At 39.2% G+C, this 16,677-nt stretch overlaps 2 protein-coding genes across 2 annotated transcripts in view; one reads left to right on the top strand and one right to left on the bottom strand.

The window, feature by feature from the left end:
• Positions 1 to 16,026, top strand: LOC149842231 (mitotic checkpoint protein BUB3.1-like). Its single transcript, XM_089999016.1, has 9 exons — positions 1 to 241; positions 357 to 487; positions 5,066 to 5,148; positions 5,791 to 6,057; positions 15,041 to 15,116; positions 15,387 to 15,467; positions 15,573 to 15,651; positions 15,741 to 15,841; positions 15,939 to 16,026. Exons 1-9 carry the CDS (start codon positions 122 to 124, stop codon positions 16,024 to 16,026), a joined length of 1,026 nt encoding a protein of 341 aa, XP_089855142.1. The 5' UTR covers positions 1 to 121.
• Positions 15,624 to 16,677, bottom strand: part of LOC149842230 (ATP-dependent Clp protease proteolytic subunit-related protein 1, chloroplastic-like) — a 30,618-nt gene continuing 29,564 nt past the window's right edge. Inside the window, exons 7-9 of the mRNA XM_089999014.1 lie at positions 16,539 to 16,600; positions 16,273 to 16,455; positions 15,624 to 16,191 (exon numbers count right to left, since the gene is read on the bottom strand). Coding sequence (XP_089855140.1) covers positions 16,111 to 16,191; positions 16,273 to 16,455; positions 16,539 to 16,600 — 326 coding nt within the window. The 3' untranslated portion in view covers positions 15,624 to 16,110. The remainder of the gene's footprint in view (positions 16,192 to 16,272; positions 16,456 to 16,538; positions 16,601 to 16,677) is intronic.

Here is a 16,677-nt window from a genome sequence, read left to right as displayed (position 1 = left end):
TTGAAGTTTTGAACGCGCCCTCCCGCTCTCCCCTGTCTCAGACTACTCGCTCCTCCAGTAATCCCCCAGTCTCCTCCCTCTTCCTCTCTTTCTCCCCAAAACCCTAATTCTGATCTCCGCCATGACTGCGATCCCTCCTAACTCCAGCGGAAGGGAGCTCTACGATCCACCGTCCGACGGTATCTCCAACCTTAGATTCTCCAACCATAGCGATCACCTCCTCGTCTCCTCGTGGGACAGTGTAATTTCTCCTCCTCTTTTTTTCTCTATCTCCTTCTGTGCAGGTTTCTATTTGTAGAGTTTTAGTTTTGAATTCGTTCCTGATTCGCGCTATTTTTTTGTTTTCTGGTGATCAGAGCGTCAGATTGTACGACGCGAGCGCGAATGTGTTGAGGGGGAAGTTCCTGCACAAGAAACCGGTTTTGGATTGCTGCTTCCACGATGATTCTTCGGGGTTTACTGCCGGTTCCGATCATACGGTGAGGAGGTATGTGAATTGAAATCCTGGCTGCTTTGTTTTTTGCCCTGTTGTCTGTTCATTTTAGGTTTCTTTGCTTGTGTGGTTATTGATTGATAATGGCCGTCCTGGAGTTTGGGGTTTGATCACTGGTGTTGATCTCAGGAGCATGACTGGTAAATTGAAGAGTCAAATAGGATGTATAACAGTAATGCTGATAGTGGTATTTGGTTCATTATTTTGCATGGATGGAAATGTTTCGCTTTCCTTAATTGTATATTTGTGTGTGTCATTATTAGAGAAAAAATATGCCTGTCCAGCGTGAATATAGTCTGATACTCCAATCTGATCACAAGTATACGCATGCATAGCAATATTGTTGAGTTACCGATTATTTTCAATTAGTTACTGCCTTACAAACTGACTAATCACAACTGTGCTCACGATGTGTTACTGAAATGGTTAGAACAGTTATGGGAGCCCTTTCATTTATTTTTGCATGAGGGTCTTTGTTTCAAAATTGCAGTTGGATTTGGTGAACTGAAGTTCCATATGGTCATGTTTGAGTTGGTCGGTGTTCCCTGTCGTGTGTGTATGTTTCTGCATGCTGACACACACATGTACTCCTAACAACTGGTTAGAAGTTTGATAATCTGGTTCTTTAGAATTACTGATGTGGATCTCGGACCACAAATGGGGTTGTTTCAGATACTCACAAAGAGGAAGTAAGTGTGTGTGTGTGTGTGTGTGTGCTTCAGATATTGGACCTGAGACTATCCCAGATCCTAGGATCTTAATACAGGGATCTCTTCCCTGAGGAAGTTTTTGAGGATCTCAGATCCTTTGATATGAGATTCCCCTATTCGAAAAATTGGGGATCTGACATGGGCCCCTTACCAGATCTGACTCTTGGAACTCAGACCCAAGGCAATCAATGCGCTCAAAGTGACTTAAGCAAAACAAGAGGTGACTGGGACAAGAGGAAATGAAGTGATTCAGGCAAATCTTGCTATTCAAGTTTCAAGAACCTTGGACCGTTCAATTTAATGTTGATCGATATGTAATTGATTGAAGAATTTATAATGGGATCTACTGGGTTTGCTAGGATATTTCTTGGAACTTTGCTTATCTTGGTAGGAAGGAATATATATCATTATTCCATGTTCAAGAATGGATTTTAAGATCTAGTGTCTGGTTCAAGCATACTGGAATAGTAAATAGACCATGAAAAGCATATCCAAGGGGTTGTATCCATGTGTTTGGTGATTGGATCTAGCATACCATAGGAGTTCACCAAAAATAATGTACTGTAAGTTTGTATGACAATAGATTTTCTCCTCTTTGAGTGTGTCAATTTTTTATGGTACTAAATTTTAGGGGAATGTATATAACTGTTTCTAAGATATAGATAGGCATTGTGCCATTCAAATTCTATGGGCATTCTTACTCTCGTAATTTTGTCTGAAAAACATAGGACAAAAAAAACACGATTGATCCTTTGTGTGTTTGGGGGAAATAGGGAATTTACTGGAAAGGGTTTTTGTCAATCTTTTCATTTTGCAGAAACTTATTTTTGTGATTTTTTTCTCTGAAATGCCTATTTAAGTGGGTTCTAACAAAACCATTTTGCATAATGTTTGTGTGACAGATGGGGTACAGAATATATTATGTAGGTTGGACCATACAGTTGCTGCCCCTAGACCTTGTAGCTTAATGCAGTTTGGGATACTGGTTGGCTTTATGATATTACAAGTTTTGTATATTCCTCTAGTACTCTGCATTCCTGCTAAAAATAAAGGAATCATTCATTTTTACCTTAGTGATCGAAACTGAATGCTAGGTCATGCATTTCATTTTCTTTATTTAGACTATTCTTTAGGAGTGTCCTTGTGGTATAGATTCCTAGACACCAACTCTCTCCTCTTCTGCTCTTGTTCAATTGAATTCATGAATTATTGATTTTCTCACGAAGTCCTTCCCTCACTACTCTCATTTTTTTACTATGCACTACCAATTTCCCTATTATTATTTTAGGGATCAATAACATTAGGCTCAACCCTCTATTGTTTGTTGATGAAATTGCTTCCCATCAGCATTACCTACACTATTCTAACTTCATTTTTACCTTATGAGTAGTTAAATATATTTTCCATAACTAATGTCATCTCATCTTTTTTTTTTCAACACCAACTTAGAACCATTTAAATGTATATCAGCTTGAGTGTTTGAAATGAGGGTCTTGATGAAATGAAACAATAAATACAATAGAATGTCAATAAATGGCTACAAGAGAACTCAAATACAAAAGGGCCACCAATGGTCCAATCACAATCTCACAATGGAGATGAACACAAAATACAAACCACAAGAGTCACAACATAAAAAATATAAATTGTATTCAGTCACAAGAATGCTTAGAAAAGCATACCAAACAACATGGAGAATGGTCCTATTTATAGAGCCAAGAAAGAGCCAAGGGAGGCAGCCCAACTAACCATTGGGCTGCCTCCAACGGTCATATTTATGGTCGATGGGAGCAGTCCAATGACTAGTTGAATACAAAAAACAGAAAGTAAAAAAGACAAAAATACAAAACAGCCCTTACTAGGCTGTTCCTATTTCAACAGGGAAAAAACCAAAATACCCGATATATATATATATATATATCATATTTTAACACTTGAGTCCCTTACAGTTACTGGAAATTTCTTATAAAAAGAGCATATTTATTTGGTGGGTGTAGTTTTCTTTTCAGTTGGGTATCTTAAATGCTTGTTAGTTGATATTGATCAAGATACTATTTGGAGAGTGTAAATTGTAAAATATCAGACAATTCTGTCTTGGAAGAGAATATATATATATATATATATATATATATATATATATATATATATATATATATAAAACCTTTTTGAGCTTTGTAGTGGAGAAACACCAACTTGTTATCTGCAGCTTCCTAGTTATACAGCTCCATGAAGAAAATCTGCATAGTAAGATGGTCAATGGATTTAAAAAATTTAAGCTGTGAAATTGCATAAGTATAAAAGAGTAAAAAACTCGACGATTTTATGTTCTATATCACATATGTGTTTTTTTTTTGGTGTGTTTGCATCCTGTGGAATAGGGGTGGGCAACGGGCCGGGCCACAGTCTGGCTCGGGCCATGTATATATATATATATATATATATATATATATATATATATATATATATATATATATATATATATATATATATATATATATATAATCGTCCCACGGGCCTAATGGGCGGGCTGTGAGCTAAGGTTTTCCCAATGGGCTGGCCTAGTTCATTAGCAGTCTGGGCCTGCCCGTTGCCCATCCCTACCATGGAAGAGGGTGACACAGCAAAACCTGCTGCGACACCTTCTTTCGGGAAGTACAAATCGGACGACTTACCCCCCCCCCCCCCCCCTCCTGCACGTGCGCACCCACGGGAAATGAATCCGTGAAAAGGGGGTTTTGCATTGCATGGCGGGGCCTGCAGAAATGGCACAGGCACCCATGCATTTCTGCAGAAACTGCCTACTTTCCATAAGACGCAAACATTCTTTTAATGTTTTATGATGAATGTTCTATATCTTATTTGAAACTAGTCATTTTATCTCTTTGCGTCAAATCTTTGAATGTTGAGCAATTTTTTCTGGTTGGTCCTGTTGGTGAATCCATGGAGCTCTATGATTAAAATATGTGACTTTGGTATCTATTAAAGATTTCTAATATAGTTCTTGCAAAACTTGGGGGTAGGCAAAATCAAAATCCTCATTCTCAATTAAAACCTTAGGTTCGGCTCACAAGGAGCATGGTTAGAGCTTGCTTGCTTAACAAAAAAGCTCAAGCTCAATCCAGGCTCATTTAGTAAATTAAGTGAGCCGACTCATGGTTTAGGGTCATTAAAAGCTTGATTAACTGGCTTAAACTTTTCTGAATATGTAATGCATATATATACAGATTATCTGTATGCCTTGATAAAGAACAGCAATGGTGACAATATTATGAGATTTTTTTGTTCATATAGCTCATATTTCATTTCATAAGTTAATATAAGTTCATATTTTTTAGTATCCCTTGGTTTGATCTTGGTTGAGCTGATTTCAAGCTCATTTAAGTTTGACTGAACTGAGTTTGACCTTGTTATTCTTTTACCAAGCCAAGCGTGAACAACGTGGGCTCTGGCTAGGCTCTGCTCGTGTGCAGCACCCTAGCCAAACAATGACAAGCAAAGAGAAACCAACATGGTTCTTAGATCCTTCCACAGCATATTCCTCTCCCATATAGGATAGATTCACAAAGCTGAAAAAAATGAGATGTTGATGACCATTGTTGTTTTTCTAAAGGTTGGGCAGTTGGGCTGTAAAACCTTAGCTGTATACTGGTTCACTTGATTATATCCATACAGTTTCTAGTGGTATAATATTCTAATATATTTTTACTTTTCAGATAAAAACCAACACATTTTTTTTATCCTCTAATGTTTGGGTCATCCATGTATCTTCTTTTGTTGTCATGGTTTTCATGTGTTCTTTCTATAATATCTTTTTTTAAGGAAATGAGGTGCATGGTTACAATATTTGATACTGATGTTTCAGGTACGTCTTTAGTGCAAGCAAGGAAGACATTTTGGGCAAACATGATGCTCCTGTACGTTGTGTTGAATACTCTTATGCTGCAGGTTGTATTTTCATTGGTTCTTGTCACTGTATTCAGTATGAAGTACACTTTCTTGTGCAGTCAGCTATTATACTTGTCATCAGATATTAATAAGTTCATTTCTGAAATTTTTGCTGAATATTTATGCTTATTTAACATAGAAATATGCTTTCAAATCATTAATGGCTTTTACTTTCTAGGTATATCTGGGAATTACTTTGGTAGCTATTGAAAAAGTCTCAGTTTAGATAATCTGTTTGAGTACTGCTTACTGCTTATTTGTCATTCAGTCCCTCCCTCTGAGTGTTACTTATTTATGCTTTTTATAATTTTTCCCTTTTTCAAGTTTCTTGTACTGTATTGCATGTTGGTGTTGATCTTTTGGATATGCTTGTATCTTTGTAGTCAGCCTTCATTTGGATATAAGTTTGTTTCACTCCATCTCTTATTTGACAGGCTTAGGTCTTTCCACCAATACATAATGTAGTTAAGTCTCTCTCCTCATGGCACTACAGTTTGCACAAATCATTATCTTCAGATTTAAATTAGATAAACTAATCAAAATTCCTTCATAAGTATGTTTCAGGTGATCTGTGGATTTTAGTTACATCATTTCCTATTCCTTTTCTAGAGTTAAAAATTTATTTGTTTGTTTTTTGTTTAGGACAACTGATAAGTGGTAGTTGGGACAAAACACTTAAATCATGGGATCCTAGAGGTGCAAGTGGTCCAAGTCGTAACCTTGTTGGGACTTATCCACAACCAGAGCGTGTATATTCCATGTCACTTGTTGGCCATCGTTTAGTGGTAGCAACAGCTGGAAGGCATGTCAATGTCTATGATTTGCGGAACATGTCTCAACCTGAGCAAAGGAGAGAGTCCTCTTTGAAATATCAAACAAGATGTGTGAGATGCTATCCTAATGGGACAGGTACACCAATTCATCATTTATATGCATTATGAATCCGCTTTCTTTGCACTTTGGTTTTATTGTGATGTTTATGGTCTTGAACATTCAAATTGTTGAACATTGTTTTCAGTAAACTGATTGTAAGACCTACTAGTTACTACAATATATTACATAGCTCATATGCCATAATCAAAACATGTCTAACTGAATGATTCTTAATGTAATCCTGAATATGAAGAAATGACTCCTATACAAGTGATAACTAAAGAAAAATGGAGTTGTTGATGATCATTCTTGTAATGTTTGTGCAATATTTTGTAGTTTTTCCTGCATATTCCTCTCTTCTGTTCCTCTCTTCTTCATCTTCTTATCCCTCATCAATGTCTTCTGTTCTTCTGGTTAAGATGCGGTTGCTTAAGTTTACATTTATGAACCCAACGCCTTCCCAGTATATTTGTGTAAATTAAAATAATGTCTGATTCTACAAGGATTGATATATCATTTCTATTGGGACTCTGAGAAAAGAAAAAGCTTGATCTGGATATCAGAAGTACTAGCAGGATAATTATTTAATGTTTTTCACTTGCATCTTAAGCGTGTGGCTAGGGCTATCAACAGGATGGGTCTGACAAGCCTGTCAAAATTCTGAACTAATTAGGACCCTATGTAAACACACCACATGGGTAGAAAAGCTTCCGGGTTTGTATAATTGGGAAATGTGTTTCCCATAAAAATTTTCTGTGTTTCCTAAATGTTTTGGAAATGCAGTGTTTCCCGTTTCGGAAACAGTTTCCCAGGAAACACGGCACAGGTAACCCTGTGATAGACCCAGACCTGATCAACATATCTAAACAAGGTTTTGGTTTGACATGAGATCTGACACAAATTCACTGCTTTCATATATTATGTTTGAGGAAAACATGGGTTTCAGCTGTGAGGTCTATGTAGTCAGGCCTCCCTTTGATTTGACTTGAGAGACTATTTTACGTTTGAGCAAACATGGACTCTGTCAGTTACACATACTAATCCAGTGCCAAGTGGATTATGCTTGGTCATGGATCTGCTTAGGCTTCCTCGTTGGAATTGGACACAATCTGTTTAGTCCAGCATTCCTGGCCCAAGTCGAACCTGTTTTGCAGACCCATTTAGTGACCTGTGAGCAGTATTGGTTGTGCTGGTTATTCAAGTGAAGAGTGATGATACGATTGAACCATTTTTTCTACATGTTTTATTTGTTTCTTGGGTGTTCTTGCAAGAAATTTAAGCATCATTATACATATCTGCTGTCACATGGGTGCAGGTGCGGGGGTGCGGCACTTTCAAAAACCTTGGGTGCAGGGGTGCGACAAAAAAAATAAAATATATATATATATATATAATAATTTTTAAGATTTATTAGTTAACAACATTAACAATATAATTGATTTAATGAGCCATTCACAGTTTCACAGTCTGAATTAGTTCATACTTACACATGCATGGCTTAATCTTTGAGACAAGCATATGACTACTGGGAGGATCAACCAGGTAGCATCCCTTGTAAACGTCGCAGCACTGGCCCGAAGGCCGCACAACTGCGAAGCGTCATCCGTCGATTCCGACATTGAAAATATCAGTGCAGGAAGGAGAGCCGTTTTGGCTCCCCACCTGAGCTGACACATACCGAACATCAGAAAGCCCACATAGCGGCAAGGGAACCAACAACAACAGCACGCTGCAGTGTGGCCTGCCAAACCGCATGTCCAAGCCCTCTCCCAAGTTGCACACGAAACCTTGCAGTTGAGCTGTTAGCACCGAGTAGGGACACGATTCCGCTGCGGCAAAGGGAAAGCAAACACAGAGACCCAAGAAGCACAAGCCGTGCACACAACCATGTGCACGATGGACATGTTGAGAAGCCGAGCACCCAAGCACCTCGTGTCCAATTAGCACCGCTCGCAGCCACGACGACGTCGGGCCCCTCCCTGACATTCTAAGAGGGAAGACAAAGAGGAGAGGAGGAGAGCAGAGGGAGTCGGGGGCATACCTGGAGAGGTCCGGCGGAGCGGTCGTCGTCGTCGTCGGGGTCCGACGGAGAGGTTCGGCTTCAGGAGGAGAAGAAGGGAGGATTAGGGCAAAAAAAAATTGCCCTAATCCTCCTCTTCGCAACCCTTTTCATCGGGGATTTTTTTAGTCTAAAAATTGGACAAAAATGACCTTGGGTGCGTTGAGCGCACCCAGGGTCATTTTTGACCACACCGGGTGCTGCACCCACACGCGCACCGACACCTGGTTGGCTGAATCCCTGTGACATAGCATGTCTGTTTGGATATACAGCCATGGCATTTGCTTCAATTGAATTGGCTGAATTTTTGTCCAAACTGGTGATATTGTGGTTATGCCTTCTGCCTCCACACTCTATGTTGAAAGATAATAGCATAGTGACAAATATATCTGATATGTTGAAAATTTATACATTTTTTTTGATAAATTCACAAAACTGACACATAAGGAAAACAATGAGCAATTTAGTTTTGTGGAGGCAAAAGGCATAACCACAATATCACCAGTTTGGACAAAAATTCAGCCAATTCAGTTGAAGCAAATATGTTGAAAGATGATAGCATAGTGCCAAATATATCTGATATTTTGTAAAATTACACATTTTTTGATAAATTCACAAAACTGACACATAAAGGGAACAGTGAAAATTTTAGTTTTTCTCTAAAATTATATTTACCATTATTTTATTGTGATTTTTTATAAAATCATGATAAGGTCACTATCTTTAAACTCTAAGCTCCTGGATGATTTTGTTCCCACTTTCAACTTTTTTAAATAACAAAAGACCTTATATTTTTTTTGATAAAAAATGCTGGGGTAAGGGCCCCTAATTTTATTCAACCTGTGCAACATGTACAAAAACACAAAACAAAGCCAGATATGCGAAAGACCTTAATTTAAAAGTAACTTTCAGGTTAAATTTAAAAAATAAACTTAGATCAAGGTCTTTAATCCACGATTGTAGTTCATGCAAGCTTGAGAGGCCTTTTTAACTGATGGAGGCACATGCCTCCATCCCCTCCCTCCCTCTTTGCCTTCATCCTTAAATGTGGCACCAATATGGAGAAACATGTGTATTGATAACAATAATCTGTGCCCCAAAGGGGTTTGGCATAGTGGGATGGGGACTAGGCCGTTAGGCAGGCGGTCTAGGTTCAAATCCCATGAGTGTCAACCCTTGCGCAAGCAGAAGCATGGTGACTCCTTGGGGGCAAGGGGTAAGCCCACAGTTTTATGCTGCTAGCACAACGACTGTAAGTATGGCAGGCAGAGCCAGCTTGACTAGGTCTTTGATCCTGTGGGTGGTTTCTCTATGTAAATAAAAAAAAACAGTAATATATGTGTGTTAATGATATCAACATCCACAAAGACATTGGATCCTACCAGCTTGAGGTGATCCCATTGCTAAAAGTTCTATATCTTGCCTTCCCAACCAATCCCATACTAATATTCATTTAAATGCTTAAAAGCTCAAAAATATTATGTTTTTAATTCTTATATTTTCTGATTTTTGCGATTTATGATTTTATCCTTCTAATTCTCAGAATAAGTCTTTTATTCTTTTAAAATTCCAAATCTTTTCCTGAGTTTTTTTTCTAAAACATCATTTTTTAAATCATTCCTTGATGTTCCCTTGCCAAGAGTATTCCGAGAATGATATTTGTGCCATTGGACGAGAATGTGATTTACACAACTATCAAGCAACACTAATAAACTAATAAATCTATGGATTGTTGTGAGCTCCATTGTTCTTTTATTCACAAAGAATACCTTCTGGATTTAATTCTTCTTCTTATTAAGTTTTTAGCTTGTCAACTACATGAAATCATTTGTATCACTAAATTTAGTTCCTCCTAACGTACCCTTGTTGATCTAAATATCCTAGAAGCATGCATGTGCGCACACGTGTGTGCTTATATGTGCATTTGTATTGGAAAGATGGAATAAACACTATACATCATCGTCATTTATGTGTCTATTCATTCACTATCGCTAGGAATCTTTTACTTGTATATGTATGTAGAAGACCTATAATTTTCATTATATTCACTTATGCACGTATAATGTATACTAAATGCTTGCTAAGGTATGTTGGATGATGTGCATGCATGGAAAGTATTATATGCATTAAAATTAGTGAAAATATTTTGAAGTGTATTAACATTGTCACTACTCTATTTAGCTTATGGAAACAATTCACATGTACCTTCAAATCTATGTCACATGGGTGCGGGTGCGGGTGCGGGTGCGACACGGGTGCGGCGCAATTCCAAAAAATTTGGACACGGGGACTCGGCTATATATATATATATTAAAAAATATATATTATAAATATATATATTTTAAATATTATAATTATATATATAACAATAAATTAACACATAAAGATTGTAAATTTTAAAGCAAAAAAAAAAACAATTCTTAACAACACAAACTTACCAAAATATAACACAAAGAAGCTTGTGAGTGTGATAAACAACAAAACTTATCATAAATCTGCCTCATCGTCTGAATTAGAAGGAAGAACAGGATCGAGGTAGTCCATGTTGAGAGTATGTAAATTATGTTCTCCCTCCAAGTCAAAATCTTCTGGATTTACATCCCAATTCTTGGATGGTCCACAACTGCATCAAAAAATCACTATATTAGTATCTAACTTAAAACTTTGAATACAAATATGAAATATTTAAATACAAACTTTGAATACAAAGAAAAAAAAGTACCTATACTCTTCTTTGGTGCGGCGAGAAATTAATCGTAGATTTGAGTGAACATATACCAAATCCTCTGCTCTTTTACTAGTGAGTTTGTTTCTTTTAATGTTGTGAATTTGAGCATATGTACTCCAATTTCTTTCACAACAAGATGATGTAGCAGGTTGGGATAACAACTTCATTGCAAGACGTTGCAGATTTGGTGTCTCTGATCCATATGTTGCCCACCAATTAAGGGGATCTTCCTCGTCCCTTGCCACAAGTGCTGCTAAAGAATCAAATCTTCCAGTAGAAAACTTGCCAAACTCACTATTTACAACCTTAAACATGTGAGGATCATTAAAAACTCTTCCCAAATATATCATTCTATTTCTTGATATCTCAGGATCTTCATTTGGAGAAACACGACCAACACCTGCTGTCAACCATTTTTTTGCATAGTATTTTGGATTGAGAGAGTGTGCCATGCAATGCAAAGGTGTATTGCTTTTATCCCATCTTCTCACTAAAACTGAATGTACATGATTGTAAAATTCCGAATCATCAAGTGCAATATCTTTCTTCTCATGTTTAAAAATGATACTTTGAACTTTTTCAATCATATTGTCCCACATTTCATAAATTCTATGAAGCATGAGTACATCTCTGTCAACTTCTCTCAGCATTTCCCAAATAGGCTCTGTAAATTCAACAAAATATGTAATTTTATCCCACCAAAAATCATCACAGATGCATTTTTTGATAGCTTGAGCCTTGACATCATCTTCAGTACGATAAAAATCCCAATCTTGATCAGCCACCATCATCATCAATGCATTCTTGAGTTGCTTAATTCTTTTTATCATAACAATTAGAGAAGCAAAACGAGTTTCAGCAACTTTCAGTAACTTGAGATCAGAATGCCTATTAAATATAGAAAGGGCATGATGATGGTTTACAACAAAATTTCTAATATTTCGAACATCATGCTCTATTTCCTCAATCCATAAGCACATTTCATGTGCATGTGCATCATCTTTTGATGGATTGCATATACTCTTAAGTGCCAAATTTAAACTGTGTGCTGCACAAGGAGTCCAAAAAATATGTGAATATGTATCTTCACTTGCCAAATTCATTCCTGCACGACTGCAAACTGGAGCATTGTCAGTAATGATTTGCACCACACTTTCTTCACCCACTTCTTTTATCACTTCAACAAATAATCTCTTTAAATATTCAGCATCTTTATACTCTCCAGATGCATCAACAGTCTTCAAAAAGATTGGCCCATTTAGTGAATAAGCAATGAAGTTTATCAGTGGTCGCCTTTGTATATCAGTCCACCCATCAGAAACAATCGACACTCCATGTCGTTTCCATGCAAATTTTTGGGTCTCTAGCAAGTCTTCAATTCTATTTTTTTCCTCTGCAAGAAGGACTGTTCTTAGTTTTTCTGAACTAGGAGGCACATAACCACTCAAATTGCAATTAGCCAAAGATGTAATCATATCTTTCCAATATGGACTTCTAGCTACATTAAAAGGAATTGAGCTTGAGTAAAAGAATCGACCAATCTTTTTATCAATTTCTGCTCTTGCCATGTTTTTGAATGACGCTTGTATTGTTTTATTGCTTTCCATCTTTCTTTTCTTTAAAAGCTCTTCTTGTGTATCACTAGCAGTAGGAAAAGACAAATTAATCGAATCGCTTTTCATCTCTGCAATTTTCTTCTTTTCAGCTTCCTCTTGTTCTTTTTTTAATTGCTTTAACATGTCTTTGTCAACCCCAGAACATGCCCTAATTCCTTGACCACGAATATGCAAAAGATGTGCTTTCACACGCGTATAAGAACCTGTGAAAACAGTCTTACATAGATTACAATGAAACTGCACATTCCCACCACCACCACTACTAGCTTTTATCCCTTTTGTCACAAGCCTCCAAAGTGGTTGAGAAACATCTAATTCAGGGTTAGAACTTGAACCAAATGTATTGACACTACCGCTAGAACTCGCCATTATATCTGAAAAGTGAAAACTGAAAAGAAAATAATTAAATAAGTAAATAAAATAAAGTTAATAAAACAGGGAATATTGGAGGGGCCGAGCCCCTCTTCTGCGAGCAGAGGGTGCAGGGAGGGGGGCCGAGCCCCTCCTCTGCGAGCAGAGGGTGCAGGGAGGGGCCGAGCCCCTCCCCTGCGAGCAGAGGGTGCAAGGAGGGGGGCCGAGCCCCTCTTCTGCGTGCAAAGGGTGCAGGGAGGGGGGCCGAGCCCCTCCTCTGCGAGCAGATGGTGCAGGGAGGGGCCGAGCCCCTCCCCTGCGAGCAGAGGGTGCAGGGAGGGGGGCCGAGCCCCTCCCCTGCGAGCAGATGGTGCAGGGAGGGGGGCCGAGCCCCTCCCCTGCGAGCAGAGGGTGCAGGGAGGGGCCGAGCCCCTCCCCTGCGAGCAGAGGGTGCAGGGAGGGGGGCCGAGCCCCTTCCCTGCGAACCGAGGGTGCAGGGAGGGGGGCCGAGCCCCTCCCCTGCGAGCAGAGGGTGCAGGGAGGGGGGCCGAGCCCCTCCCCTGCGAACCGAGGGTGCAGGGAGGGGGGCCGAGCCCCTCCCCTGCGAGCAGAGGGTGCAGGGAGGGGGGCCGAGCCCCTCCCCTGCGTGCAAAGGGTGCAGGGAGGGGGGCCGAGCCCCTCTTCTGCGTGCAAAGGGTGCAGGGAGGGGGGCCGAGCCCCTCCTCTGCGAGCAGAGGGTGCAGGGAGGGGCCGAGCCCCTCCCCTGCGAGCAGAGGGTGCAGGAAGGGGGGCCGAGCCCCTCCTCTGCGAGCAGAGGGTGCAGGGAGGGAGGCTACGAGCAGGGTCGACATACCTGACAGAGGGGGAACCGGTGGCTGCCTGTCGCCGGAGTTCGGATCGCCGGCGTGGTTGCAGGAGAAAGCTGCAGGGGCTGAGGGGGAGAGGCAAAATCGAGAGGGTAAGCCCCTCTCCCTGTCGATAAACCCCTTTTAGGGTTCGGCTGCCAAAAAAAATTTGGATCTGGGTCGGGTTTGGACCCGACCCGATCCGGATCCAAAACAAAATTTAAAACTCGAACTGGACAATTTTGGACTCGGTCAAAGTTGACCGAGTCCAAAATGTGGTCGGACTCGTTGACCGAGTCCGACTCGGAGTTGACCGAGTCCGGGCCGAGTCCAAAGCCGCACCCGAGTCCGCACCCGAGTCCGTGCGTGTCGACGCGGGTGCGGCAACCCTTTAGCCGAGTCCGTGTGACATAGCTTCAAATCTATTTTTTTTTTTGCAAATTATCCCCATGTGATTGCACCGAATACATTGACCTTAGATTTGATGATATTGAATGAGTCACTTGTTCGGTGTGGAAATTACCTTGCCACGTTTTCAGAATCACTGTGCTTCAGAGAGTGTTGTGTTGAAAGTTGAAACCCAATTTTCTCGTACAATCCTGAAGTCATTACGTTTTGGTTCATGACACCACTGCCGTTGGGAGTACAGCCTTCATAATTGCAGAATTCTGTTAAGGGAAATGGACTTTCGTCTATGAATCTTGAGATATTATCAGGATTTCCGTGGCTTGTTAATATCTTGTAATAATGTGATGAAACACCTCAATGGTATTTGTGTATTTGATTGTGAAGCAAATGCCAACCAGAAGTATTTGCGTTAGGCAAAAATTGTACTTACATTCTTAACAATCTAAACCACTACATTAATTTTCCTTGATTATCATTAGAGGCCCTATTGTTTCAGACTTTCTGTGTGTTGGTCCACTTCATGAACTGAACCACAATATCAAATTTTCTCAATTTTCATCAAGGATGTGTCTGGGTTCATGGAATCAGAACTCAATTTTATCAAAATTCTCTTTTCCTTCTGTTTTTGATGGAACATGGTTCCAATGTCACCTGATGCCAGGAATCCAAACACGCCCAGGGAGGCTTTATGCATACAGTGGTGCATATTTTAAACACTAACGTCAATTTTCCCATTATTAAAAAAGTAATATTTGCTTCTCTATTAAGCAAATTATCATAGATCAGGTAAGTTTTTTCATCGAATATATCTTTTTCACAACTTTTGGGTTGTGATGTTTTCATGTGTCTTTCATGCTAATTTTCATAGGAAGTAGAGCCATTATGATTGCTGGGTAGGTTGCATAAGCTCTCTTAGTTCCTTCCTTGGTATGGTAAGTTGGTTCTCTTTAGTTTGGTTCTTAATCTGATACATACCTATCATAATCTATCCTGTGTCAATTTGATTTTATAGGTTTTGCGCTTAGCTCTGTTGAAGGTCGTGTTGCTATGGAGTTCTTCGATTTATCAGAGACTGGTCAAGCTAAGAAGTATGTGGACATGATCATTTACGTAAATGGTTATGAAATGTAGTTCTAAATTCACATTATTTTCTAGGTATCCATGTTGTAACAGTAAAGCATCTAACGACATTTTTTTATTGGTCCCTTTTAATACAAATGACCTGAATTAAAAGCCCATGATTTGTTTAGCCAAAATGCTTTTGTTTTTTATACAGCACAAGCACAAGCACAAACAAGAGTTCAACCTTGTAAGATATCATTCTCATTTCACTAATTGATGAGAATTTTAATTTGCAGATATGCCTTCAAGTGCCACCGCAAATCAGAGGCAGGAAGGGATACGGTATATCCTGTTAATGCCATTGCTTTCCACCCCATGTGAGTTTTGTTTTTTACGCCTGCCTTTTACTTTCTATATCCTATCGTGTGCTTGTCTATTTACAACAGCTGATAACGTTTCTGAAAAGACAAAACTGCTTCCAGCTATGGTACTTTTGCAACAGGAGGCTGTGATGGCTATGTAAATGTCTGGGATGGAAATAATAAAAAGAGATTATATCAGGTGAAAAAGTTACAGTACTAACCAAGTTTTATAACCAAACAATCGTTTGTACCAGTTATAACAGTACTATTTTATTTTTTGTCATTTAGTACTCAAAGTACCCAACCAGCATTTCGGCATTATCCTTCAGCAGAGATGGACGCCTGTTAGCTGTAGCATCCAGCTATACATATGAAGAGGGAGATAAGCCGTAAGTCTATTGCCATGTTACACCTTGCAATTACTCTTCAATACCTGATTTGAGTTTACCTAGTGCATTCTTTTAACCCCCTCAATTTTAATTGCAGCCATGAGCCTGATGCAATCTTCGCCCGCAGCGTAAATGAGATTGAAGTCAAGCCAAAGCCTAAAGTATATCCCACACCACCACCATAGGAAAGAAGAAATAAAGGATATAATGTGAAGATTTACAGCCACTTATGAGACCTAATCTATTTTTTTTTTCACAAGTACGTTTGTCTATCTAAATCCTGATGGGGCTGCTTGTGGGCCAATTCCTTTTCGCATGGTTTTTGACTGAGCAAGCATCTTGTCATAGTCCTGTTACAAATGAGAGATAATCATGCGGAGGTGAACCAAATTAGCACCATGCTGAAAAACATATTTGGAAAAATCATCTACCTTTCTTTCGTAATGGATATCTTGTTCTTCAATTATCTTGTCTGCAATACCATAGTTAATGGCCTCTTGTGCCAGGAAGTACTTTGGACGACGGATTTCTTTAGCAATCTCCTCTTTTGGCTTGCCTATGCCTTTAGCTAACAACTCAATGTAGTAATCTGTGTTTGCATCAAGTTCTTTGGCCTGGTAAAAAGGGAATGAAAACATTGTGTAAGGAAAGACTTAATCTATGTACTGTAAAGAATGGGAGTTGAGAAGAAAATCACCTTAATCCACATATCTATGACGGCTCCGCTTGATCTGCTGACTTTTGGGAGATATAATTTTGCTGCAATGCCATCATCCAAGTGAGAGATGTTTCATGCCAATGTAAAATATAAATCTTGCTTTAAAAAAAAGGCTTAC

Source organism: Nuphar pumila, chromosome 3, assembly GCF_984573655.1.
Source record: "Nuphar pumila chromosome 3, dmNupPumi1.hap1.1, whole genome shotgun sequence".
NCBI lineage: Eukaryota > Viridiplantae > Streptophyta > Magnoliopsida > Nymphaeales > Nymphaeaceae > Nuphar > Nuphar pumila.
This window is presented reverse-complemented; position numbering and strand designations above follow the sequence as displayed.